Source organism: Cebus imitator, unplaced genomic scaffold (genome assembly GCF_001604975.1).
Source record: "Cebus imitator isolate Cc_AM_T3 unplaced genomic scaffold, Cebus_imitator-1.0 Scaffold211, whole genome shotgun sequence".
In the NCBI taxonomy this organism is placed as follows: domain Eukaryota; kingdom Metazoa; phylum Chordata; class Mammalia; order Primates; family Cebidae; genus Cebus; species Cebus imitator.
In genome coordinates, this window is record NW_016107526.1 from 2,031,933 (window position 1) to 2,044,309 (window position 12,377).

General features: G+C 37.2%; 1 protein-coding gene across 1 annotated transcript; it reads right to left on the minus strand.

Annotated features, from left to right (window-relative positions):
- Nucleotides 1-4,774: 4,774 nt before the first annotated feature.
- LOC108317875 (DNA repair protein RAD51 homolog 3) lies at nucleotides 4,775-5,996 on the minus strand. Its single transcript, XM_017548579.2, has one exon. The coding sequence runs from the start codon at nucleotides 5,975-5,977 to the stop codon at nucleotides 4,895-4,897; it is 1,083 nt and encodes a 360-aa protein (XP_017404068.1). The 5' UTR covers nucleotides 5,978-5,996; the 3' UTR covers nucleotides 4,775-4,894.
- Nucleotides 5,997-12,377: the final 6,381 nt, after the last annotated feature.

The following is a 12,377-nucleotide window of genomic DNA, read 5'->3' on the forward strand; positions in this document are numbered from 1 at the left end:
TTATACATTATATATATATTATAAATATGTAAAATATTTATCAGTTTATATAATTATACTATGTATAAGCTTATATAACAATATGATGTTAATACATTCCTGATTTACTACAGTATTTTGAGTGAATTATATTCATTCCAGTGGTAGTAAAACAAATATTTGCATGTATTGGTTAACTGCAAATACAAGATCAGATCTTTTCATCTTTTTCAGATATTATGTGACATTTACATTTGAAATTTGCATATTTAAAAAATATGTCTGTTTAGTCTTACACTTATTGACGAGAGTGAAAAGTGAAAATAACCTACCTTCTCCTGAGATCTCTCCCCATCTCCCATCCTGTTACCTACAAATCTCCAAGATCATTGCCACCTTTCTTAGAAATTTTGGATCTAGTATTATAACTTTTCTTTTTTGCTGTTGTTGTTACCTAGTATTTATTTTTTTTAATTCTATTTCAACTGTTTTTGGGGAACAGGTAGTTTTTAGTTACATGGATAAGTTCTTTTAGCGGTGATTTCTGAGATTTTGGTGTACCCATCACCCAAGCAGTGTAAACTGTACTCAATGTGTAGTCTTTCAACCCTCACCCCCTCCCGCCCTTTCCCCCAAGTTCCCAGAGTCCATTATATCATTCTTATGCTGTTGTGTCCTCAAAGCTTAACTCCCCTTATAATTAAGAACATAACCATATTTGGTTTCCATTCCTGAGTTACTGTACTTAGAATAATGGTCTCCAACTCCCTACAGGTTGCAGCAAATGCCATTATTTCATTCCTTTTTATAGCAGAGTAGTATTCCATGATGTATATATGCATTTTCTTTATCCACACATTTGATGTTGGTTGATGAGCATTTAGGCTGGTTCCATATTTTTGCAATTGCAAATTGTGCTACTATAAACATGTAGGTGCAAATGTCTTTTTCATATAATGACTTATTTTCCTCTGGGCAGATACCCAGTAGTGGGATTGCTTTCTGCTTCTAGTTCCTAATGAATCTCCATACTATTTTTGGTGATTCTAGTTTACATTCCCACCAGCAGTGTAAAAGTTCCCTTTTCACCACATGAACACCAACACCTATTATTTTTTTATTTTTTAATTATGGCCACTCTTACAGCATAAGGTGGTTCTCATTGTAGTTTTAATTTTCATTTCCCTGATCATTAGTGATACTGAACATTTTTTTCATCTTTGTTGGCCATTTGTGTATCTTCTTTTGAGAATTGTCTATTCATGTCCATAGCCTGCTTTTTGATGGGATTATTTGATTTTTCTTGCTTATTTGTTTTAGTTCCTCGTAGATTCTAGATATTAGTCCTTTGTCAAATACATAGTTTCCAAATACTTTCTCCCACTCTGTGGGCTGTTCACTCTGCTGATTATTTCTTTTGCTGTTGAGAAATATTTTACTTTAATTAGGTCCCATATTTATTTTTGTTTTTGTTGCATTTGATTGCAGGTTCTTGGCCATAAACTCTTTGCTAAGCCAATGGCTTGAAGAGTTTTTCTTTAGTTATCTTCTAGAGTTTTTATTGTTTCAGGTCTTACATTTAAGCCTTTGATCCATCTTCTGTTGACTTTTGTATAAGGTGAGAGATCAGGATCCCTTTTTATTCTCCTACATGTGGCTTGCCAATTATCCCAGCACCCTTTGTTAAATAGGGTGTTCTTTCCCCACTTTCTGTTTTTGTTTGCTTAGCTGAAGATCAGTATTTGGCTTGATTTCTGGGTTTTCTATTTCTGTTGGTCAACATGCCTATCTTTATGTAAGTACCATGCTGTTTGGGTAACTATAGCCTTGTAATATAGTCTGAAGTTAGGTAATGTGATGTCTCCAGATTTGTTCTTTATGCTTAGTCTTGCTTTGGCATGTGGGCTCATTTTTGGTTCCATATAAATTTTAGGTTTGTTTTTTCTAGTTCTATGAAGAATGATGATGGTATTTTAATGTGAATTGCACTGCATCTGTAGATTGCTTTTGGTAGCATGTCATTTTCACAATATTGATCCTACCCATCCATGAGTATGGGATGTTTTTCCTTTTGTTTGTGGTTATCAATTATTTCTTTCAGGAGTGTTTTGTAGTTTTCCTTGTAGAGACTTTTCACCTCCTTGGTTAGGTATATATCTAAGTATTTTATTGTTTTTGTAGCTGTTGTAAAAAAGGACTGAATTCTTTCCTCAATTCTAAGGTTTGTCATTCTTGGTGTATAACAGTGCTACTGTTTTGTGTACATTCATTTTGTATCCGATACTTTACTGAATTCCTTTATCAGATCTAAGAGCTTTTTGAATGAGTCTTTAGGGTTTTCTAGGTATGCAGTCACATCGCTGGCAAACAGCAACAGTTTGCCTTCCTCTTTACCAGTTTGGATGCCCTTTATTTCTTTCTCTTCTCTAATTGCTCTAGTTAGGACTTCCAGTATTACATTGAATAGAAGTGGTGAAAGTGAACATCCTTGACTTGTTCCAGTTCTCGGGAGAATGCTTTAAACTTTTTCTACTTTGCATAATGTTGGCTATGGGTTTGTCATAGATAGCTTTTTATTTCCTAGAGGTATATTTCTTCTATGCCAATTTTGCTGATGGTTTTTATTATAAAGGGGTGCTAGATTTTATCAAATGCTTTTTCTGCATCTGACATGATATGATTTTTGTTTTTAATTCTGTTTATGTGATATATCATATTTATTGACTTGTGTATGTTAAACCATCCTTGCATCCCTGGTATGAAATCCACTTGATCATAATGTATTATATGATTGACATGCTGTTAGATTTAGTTAGTATTTTGTAGAGGATTTTTGCATCTATGTTTAGGATATTTGTATGTATTTTTTTGTTGTTGTTGATATGTCCTTTCCTGGTTTTGGTGTTAAGGTGACACTGGTTTCATAGAATAATTTAGGGAGGATTTCCTTTTTCTCTATCTTTTGGAGTAGTTTCAGTAAGATTGATACCAATTCTTCTTTGGATGTCTGATAGAAATCAGCTGTGAATCAATCTGGTCCTGGACTTTTTTGTTGGCAATTTTTAAATTACAGTTTCAATCTCACTACTTGTTATTAGTCTACTCAGAGTTTCTGTTCTTCCTGATTCAATCTAGGAGGGTTGTATATTTCCAGGAATTTATCTACCTACTCTAGATTTTCTAGTTTGTGTGCATAAAGGTGTTCATAGTAGCCTTGGATGATCCTTTGTATTTCTGTGGTATCAGTTGTAATATTTCACACTTCATTTATAATTGAGTTTATTTGAATCTTCTCTCTTCTTTTCTTGGTTAATCTCACTTATAGTCTATAAATTTTGTTAATCTTTTTGAAGAACCAACTTATTTTTTCATTTATTTTTTCTTTCAATTTTATTTAGTTCTGCTCTGATCTTGGTTATTTATTTTCTTCTGCTGAGTCTGGCTTTGGATTGTTCTTGTTTCTCTAGTTACTGTAGGTGGGGCATTTGATTGTCTACTTGTGCTCTTTCAGACTTATGTAGGCATTTAATGCTATGAGCTTTTCTCTTAGCACCATTTTTTTACTGTACCCTAGAGGTTTTGATAAGTTGTGTCACTAAAATCATTCAGTTCAAGTACTTTTTAAATTTCCATCTTGATTTCATTGTGGACTCATTCAAGAGCAGATTATTTATTTTCCATGTATTTGGATGGTTTTGAGGGTTCATTTTGGAGTTAGTTTCCAGTTTTATTCTACTGTGGGCTGATAGGATGCTTCAGAATATTCCTATTTTCTTAAATGTATTAAGACTTATTTTGTTGTCTATCATATGGTCTATCTTGGAGACTGTTCCATCTGCTGATGAAAAGAATGTATATTCTGCAGCTGTTCAGTAGAATGTTCTGTTAATATCTGTTAAGTTCACTTATTCTAGGGTATAGTTTCTTAAGTCCATTGTTTCTTTGTTGACTTTCTGTCTTGATGACTTGTCTAGTGCTGTCAGCGGAGTATTAGAGTATCCACTATTATTGTGTTGCCATCTATCTCATTTCTTAGGTCTAGTAGAAATTGTTTTATGAATTTGGGAGCTCTAGTGTTAGGTGCATATATATTTAGAATTGTGATATTTTCCTGTTGGACTAATCCTTTTATCATTATATAATGTCTGATTTTTATTTTTTGGTCTTTTTTTTGTTTTTTGTTGGTTTGTTTGTTTGATGGTTTTTACAGTTATTGCTTTAAACTTTGTTTTGTCCAATACAAAAATAGCTACTCCTACTTGCTTTTGGTTTCTATTTGTGTGGAATTTTTTTTCCACTCATTTATCTTAAATTGATGTGAGTCCTTATGTGTTAGATCTGTAGGAGACAGCAGATAATTGGTTGTTAAAGTTTTACCCATTCTGCAGCTTTTTAAAATTTTACTTTAAATTCTGGGATACATGTGCAGAACATGCAGGTTTGTTACATAGTGCCATGGTGGTTTCCTGCCCCTCTCAACCTGGCATCTAGGTTTTAAGCCCTGCTTCCATTATGTATTTGTCCTAATGCTCTCCCTACCCTTGTTCTCCACCTGCAACCAGTCCTAGTGTGTGATGTTCCCCTCCCTGTACCCATGTGTTCTCATGTTCAATTCCCACGTATGAGTAAGAACATGTGGTGCTGGTTTTCTGTTCCTGTGTTAGTTTGCTGATAATGATGTTTTCAGCTTCATCCATGTCCCTGAAAAGGACATAAACTCATTCTATTTTATGGCTGCATAGTATTCCTTGGTGTATATGTGCTACATTTTCTTTTTTTTTTTTTTTTTCATTCATGCCCTAGTGTTTATTTATATCTTAAAGTAAAAAGTCTACTTGTACACATTGATTTCACAGCATCAGTAAATTTACATACTTGGAGATTTGTTTCTGGGTTATAATTCTTCCTCTGTGTCTCATGACCGTTTCCGGGTATTCAAGGAATCTTCTGTCTGCAATGAACATGCAGAAGTAGTAACAGTATCTCTAAATCCCTGAGGTGTGGTTTGAAACAGTACTGTGGAATCCTTCTGGCTGGGTGACTTGTACAATGTTGCCAACCTCTGCTTTCGGTCCCAATGAAAGATTAGCGGTATTGTAGCAGCATGTCCCCAACTTTCCCCTAATGCAGGAATGAGCAAGGCCTGATTTTTATCAATCTTTGTTGTCATCTGATTGGTTAAAATTACAGCTAATCTGTGATTATTTGCAAGACTGATCATTTGCTGGGCTAGGCCATTTAATAACCGAGTACAAAGAGACAGGTCATCTAGGTCATGACGAAATGGAAAAGCAATGCCATCCACTATCACCAACCGAACCTTTGACTGTTCTGAAAGAAAAGCTGGAAGAAGATAAACTTGTGCCAGTAACTCTGTGTAGTCACGACAGCGAAAATAATAAATATGGGAAAGAATATTTTCAAGAGTGAAATCCTCCAAAGCTTTTCGGTGTTCCTCTCCCTTGTGTTTTTCTGCTATAAGCTGAAGGTGCTGAATGCAGGCAGTAGCAAGGTCTACCACTCTATCAACCATAAAACTTCCCTCTGTATCAATAAAAACTGCTTCACCTGCCACTCCTCCAAAACATTCTGGTATCTGCACATCTACTGCCAACTGCATACATAACTGTGTTTTTCCAATGCCTGGTGCACCACAAATTTCTGTCATTTTCATTAAGGGTACTCCACCCCCAAGAATATTATCTAGTGCTGAACAGAAGGTAATTATGGAGCCCTGGGTATGCTCCTGTTCAAGAAGTTCCAGTGCTGTACACTTCTTTCCTGACTCAGATGTACCAGCATATCTTGGTTTATTTGTGAGACATTCTCTTCTTATAATTTGCAGAGTTTCTAAGGCTTCCTCTTTAGATATCCCAACTTCTTTGCTAAGCTCGGAGGGTTTCACCTCCAGGAGTTCCTCAGCAGTCTGGAAACCCGCAGACACCAACTTTGCCCGCACCGCTGGAGACAGCGGGAAACTCAGCAAATCCCGCTGCATTTCAAAGCGGAACGTCTTCCCGTGCCGCCACATTTTCTTTATCCAGTCTATCATCGATGGGCATTTGGGTTGGTTCCAAGTCTTTGCTATTGTAAATAGTGCTGCAATAAATATACATGTGCATGTGTTTTTACAGTAAAATGGTTTATAATAGTTTGGGTATATAGCCAGTAATGGGATTGCTGTGTCAAATGGTATTTCTATTTCTACATCCTTGAGGAACTGCCTTCCACAACGTTTGAACTAATTTACACTCCCACCAACAGTGTAAAAGTGTTCCTATTTCTTTCTCCATATTCTCTCCAGCATCTGTTGTTTCCTGACTTTTTAATAATCACCCTTTTAAGTAGAACAATTAGTCCATTTACATTCAATTTTAGTATTGAGATGTGAGGTACTCTTCTATTCATCATACCAATTGTTGCCTAAATACCTTGTATATTTCATTGTGTTACTGTTTTTACAGGGCCTGTGAAATTTATGCTTTAAGGAGGTTCTATTCTGGTGTATTTTGAGGTTTTGTTTCAAGATTTAGAACTCCTTTTAGCATTTCTTGTAGTGTAGCATTGATAGTGGTGAATTCTCTCAGCATTTGTTTGTATAAAAAATACTTTAATCTTTCCTTCACTTAATAAATTTTTGTTTGTTTGTTTTGCTGGATTAAAAAAGTCTTGGCTGACAATTAATTTGTTTCAGGAGGCCAAATCAGGACCCCCATCCCTTCTGCTTGTAAGGTTTCTCCTCACAGATTTTTCTTTACAGGTTACCCAATGCTTTTGTCTCACAGCTCTTAAGATTCTTTCCTTCATCTTGACTTTAGATAATCTGATGACTATGTGCCTAGGTGCACAGTTGTGTAGCTGTGTCTGTGGTGGAGTGCCAGAGGGGAACAAGGACCCCTTCTCCAAGACCCTTCACTGGACTGCTGTGATTGTTATTGCTTTTCTGGGTCTAACAACCAAGTGGGGCCAGCAGATTCAAGGCTAGTGCTAAGCAATGTCTGCAAAGAGTCCTGTGATGTGATCCATCTATAGGTCTCCCAGTTATGAATATCAGTACCTGCTCTGGTGGAGGTAGCTGGGGAGTGAAGTAGACTCTGTGAGAGCCCTTGGTTGTAGATAGGCTTAGTGTGCTGGTTTTCTTGAATGTTCATTATGCTAGTGGTGAAGTTTTCATGTGGACAAACTCAGGGTCTTTGGTTAGCCCGGATATTGCAGGTGGTGGTATTAACTGTTGTTTTCTCCTTCCTGATAGCAGGGTTATTCTGTCATGAGTTGCTATAAAGGCCTAAGTTGGTTGGCCTTCAGCCAGGAGTTGGTGCTTTCAAGAGAGCACCAGCTGTGATACTAGCAGTGGGATATAAGCCCCCACTAAGTTGGCCAGGGGAGGTATTCTGGTTACTCAGGCAATGGGTGGGACCTTAAGGCTCCCATGAGTGTATGCCTTTTGTGTTCACCTACCAGGATGGAAAGACAAATACCATCATTTGGAGGCAGGGTTAAGAGGGTCTGAACTCAGACTCTCCTTGGGTGGGCTTGCCATGCCACTGTGGGGGTTGGGAGGGTGGTTCTCAGGCCAATGAGGTCATGTTCCAGAGGGGAGTATGGCTGCCTCTGCTTAGCAGTATTATTCACCAGAAAAGTGGGGAATAGCCAGTAGTAAAAGGTCTCACTCACCTCCCATGCAGTTGGCAAGGCTGGTCTTGCTCCTGCAGTGTCCCACTAACAGTACCAAGTTTAGATTCAAGCAGCTTGCTCTTGTGAAATTCAGACCTTGCCTCAGGCCATAAGTTACCCCACTTAGCAAGCAAGCTCTGCTTTCAGGCCTTGCCCCTCCCCATCTGCCAACAATGTTGGCTGTGGCTCCTGCCCTTGTATCTCCAACAGTTCCCATTCTCCCCTAGATTATGTCAAAAAAGTTAGTGCCCAGTTAATATTATTGCAAAATTCAGTTGGAAGCTTCTTATACCCTGTGACCCCTTCCTAATTCTGCTGAGTGCCTTCTTCAAGGGCTGTTGTGAGATACAATCAGGGATGGCTTCTTTGTGCTCAAGCTGAAGAATGGGAGTGCCTATAAGGCTTTTCCCACTGTTGCTTTTACTTTTATATTTTGCACAGTTCCCTAAATCCATTCCAGCTCTAGATAAGGTTAAATCCTTGTCAGATCTGTATTTTCAGATTCCCCAGTGGGACTACGTGTTTGAAGTCAGGCTTTCCCTCTTTCAGACCTTGAGAACTCATAGTTTTTCATTTGTCTCATGGAATCTGCAGTGACATGTGCTTCCTCCACAGGATCTGTGAATTCTTTAGGTTTTCCTGGCATGGTGCTGTGTGATTCTTGGAGCAAAAGTTCATAGTGTGAATCTCCACATGCTGTTCTGTCCATCCAAATAGGAGGTGCATGTTAACCCTATGTCCTAACTACCATCTTCCCCTGTGAAAGGAAATTAAATTTTGGGACCTCAAACTCATTTAGCCAAATGGAAAAGTCAAGCTGGGAACTGGGTCATGCAAATCTGTCTTCATCTTCACCTTTTGGTTACTAATTAAAATGGTTACAGGGTGAAAACCAATTGCTTTCCCCATATTTTGTCAAAAAGGAAATTCCTGGTGAGCTGTTACAACTTTATCATGGCAATGCTAATTGACAGCTTATCTTTACAGGTGCAGTCACCCAGCCAGCCAGACACAAATGCATATCAGATTGTTCCCATACACCATTTTGTCTATATTATCTTAGGTAAAATGCAGATTCCCCACATTTTTCCTTTGCCCCTTTTAACTGAAAACTGTATGCTTCTCAATATCCTGCCCTTTCCTTTTAAATTTGGAGCCCTCAAAATCATTTTCAGAGAAAAGCATAGACCTGTCTCCCAGCAGCATCCTTAACTTTGGCAAATACGTCTCCAAAAATTATTGAGATTCGTCTCATAATTTTCTTTGATTGACACCGCCATCATGACTTTTCTACTGCGGGAACATCCAATATGCAGGGATTACTTTTTCAATGTTTCTATGTCCTTATTGCATCCCTGCCCAATCTGAGTCCCATGGATTGCCATTTCAACCACACTTGCATGACACCTTCATTACTTTGCTCTTCGTCCTGTACCATGTTCACTGTTCCGATCCTGAACATCATGTAAATCACATCATATTACTATTTATGGTTTCTCCTCTTGGGCTGCTGATCATTTTGAAGAAATCTCAAAATCTACATACACATTTCTGCCATCATTCAAGCCTCAGCTGGCTCCTTCTAACCTTTCGTAATCTTTTATTTTGTACTCAGTTAACTACACATTCACCATTTATACTGAACATTTTTTATTTTTGTCTGCCAAATGTCCATTTCCATTTGTTTTGATAACAGCACCTCAATATTCCTTTGGGTAACTATGCCTATCTCACTTTCAGCCTTTGTGGTCTGAGTAGGGAACTGTTTCCCATCTACCCATACACACAATTTTATAGATTAGCAGATGATATGCAACGAACCAAATTGCTAGTTCTTTCTCTCTGTGGGAGCGAGCACGTGGTCCAGGTCTCTACTGAAAGCTTGTTCCAGAACTTTGCTGGAACTGAAGAGGTATTCTTTTTGCATTGTGGTTGCTAAACTGGTTGAATTTAAGCCTGCAGCTACTAGTGGCCAATCTTGCCGCTACATAAACTGATTCTGCCTAAAAAGAAAGCCACCACAGAGAAATACAGGGCAAAAGGTGAAAATATATTGCTGATGGCATCATTTGAACACTTAGATCCACACATGCCTGAAGCTATCATAGGCTTATCCATATAAACTAGTGAATATTTTCCTTGGGTCAACTTGAGTTAGGTTTCTGTCGCTTCACTGAAATGAGTCCTAACTAACGTCCTGCTCTCCAGAACTGTTTTCTTAAAGATCTTCATTAACACTAACAACAGCAGCTGATATTTATTGAGTGCTTACTATATGCCAGATATCATTTCAAGCACTTTGCTTGGATAAAATCATTAAAACCTCACAATAACTCTATGATGTTACTATTATTATCTCCTGTTTACAGATTTAAAAACTGAGGCACAGAGAGATTAAGAAACTTGTCCTAAGGCTATGCACTTGTAAGTGGAAGATTTGGGACTCAAGCCAGGGAAGAGTTTCACACCTGAGCTATTATACACTGCCTCAAGAGTCAGCAAATCCAGTCGCCTTTCCTCATTCTCTTTAGCCTCTTTGCCCAGTTCGACACTATCCATTTGTTCTTCAAACTTGCATAGAAAGCTTTAGCTTTCTAGTCCTTCTATTAGGAACTTCTTTAAGTTTTCTTCTACCCTGCCTCCTAAATCTAAGGTTGTCCTAATGATTCTCTACTCTTTTCTTGGTAATCTCACATACCTCTGTGCAAATAACACCATTAACTCAAGCCTCTAATTTTGAACTTCCTGCTGTCTCCAAATCACCCACATGTCCTGCTAGGGCCTCAAATGGCATGAATTTCATCACAAAATGTTGGGTTTCTAGGAGGAAATTATAATTTTTTTATTATTTAATTCAGTCTCGGTTGGAAATTATAATTGATGCCAGAGTTTACAAAATTCAACAGTTAGGTAATGAGTTTATTGATATAGAGGTGCTTTGGGATGACTAAACATTCAGCTAGCCATTTTATCTGTTGTGATGAGAGATAATGTTAGTCAATATTTAGATACTAATTACCTAGCAGTTAAAATAAATCTGTACTTACTTTGTATCTTATAAAGCTGAGTTTTTGTCTGTCTTTTTACTAAAATGTAAATAATCTTCCCTGAAAGACTGAAAATCATACTCTTCATTTGTACCTTTGAGATGATGAATATTTGTTAAGATATTTATTAAAGCAAAAAGTGTTTCTTCACTTCTGGTTGTAAAATGACTGGAGAGGTTGTTTTTAGTTTACCAGACCTGTGCAAATTAATTCCTCTGTAGGGTCATGAGTTCTCACACTTGACCTTTCTTTAGAATCATCTGATATCCTATACCAAGAAATTCTGATTTAGTTGTACCACAGTAAGAACAGGGCATTGGTGTTTTCACAAGCATTCCATATTATTCCAACACACTTCCAAGGTTGAGAATCATTGCTCAGAGAGGGTTGCTCGATAAATATGGGACACCCAGATAAATTTTAATTTTTAGTACCTAAACATTTTTAGTATGTTTTATACTAAAAAATTAATTCACTGTTTATCCAAAATTCAATTTTAACTGGGCATCTGTTTTTATGTGCCAAATTTGTCAGCCTTATCATTTCTCTGAGTTCATCCCTGTGATTTCATAGGAAGTAAGAGATTATATTACATTCCTTTCGTCTTGTCTTTCTTCTTTCAGTCCTGTTTATAATAAATCTTGTACCTCCAAAAGTTTATTTCTTTAAAAAGGAAGCACTGCAAATTCAGCCAGGCCAATCTTTTTCTCTAGAAGTTGCCCACATTCTCCCTTTTGTGTGTTTCCTGGGTGGTTCCCTCCAGCAAAGGAAGGTCAAGTCTCTCTCAGGCTTCAGAGCTCTCTGACATTTCTTGCTGTCTTATCTTTCCGACTCTAGCTGGAGAAAGTTTTCTGCTTTTAAAGGTTCGTGTGATTAGGCTGTGCCTGCCCAAATAATCCTAAATAGTCTCCCTATTTGGGTTAGTCACTTTTATTACATTAGTAAAGTCCCTTTTCTATATACTGTGACATTTTTACAGGATCCAGAAATTAGGATGTGGACATTTTGGGGGAGCCATTCTGCCTACAAGCAGTTGTTGTGGGTGTCATCTACACTTCTCTCTTCCATCAGATTCTCTGTCTCACCACTTTGTTATAGAATACATCCTCCAATTGCTTCCTGAGAAAGGATGCATGAAGATACTGTTTAAGCCTTGGTATTTGAAAATGTCTTTTTTAACCTCATACTTAATCAATTTCAAAATCTGAAATCATTTTTCTCAGAAATTATCCTTCATTTATGTTTCTGTTGAGAATCCAATGCCATTATAAATGCCATTCATAAATTCTAAGTCTTCATAAATCATTTCTTAATTTTTCCTCCCTGAAAGCTATTAAGATCTCTCTGACTCATGTGGTTTTAAATTTCACAATAATATACTTTGGTATAGATAATTTTTATCCACTGAGCTGAGAGCTCATTTGCTTCTGTCCTTTAGTTCTGAGAACTGTTGTCCTGGTTTTCTTTGGTAATTATGTTTCTTCTATTTGCTCTACTAGCTGTTAGATATTCCACCTTTCCTTGCCTAATTACCCTGGCTAGTGCCTCCACTATAATGTTGAATAGAAGTAGCTACAGTTAAATAAATAAGGTTTAATTTTCTCCCTACAAAAAAAAAAAAAAAAGTAGCTACAATTGACTTCCTTGTTTTATTCCTGATCTTAGATGAAAATGTTC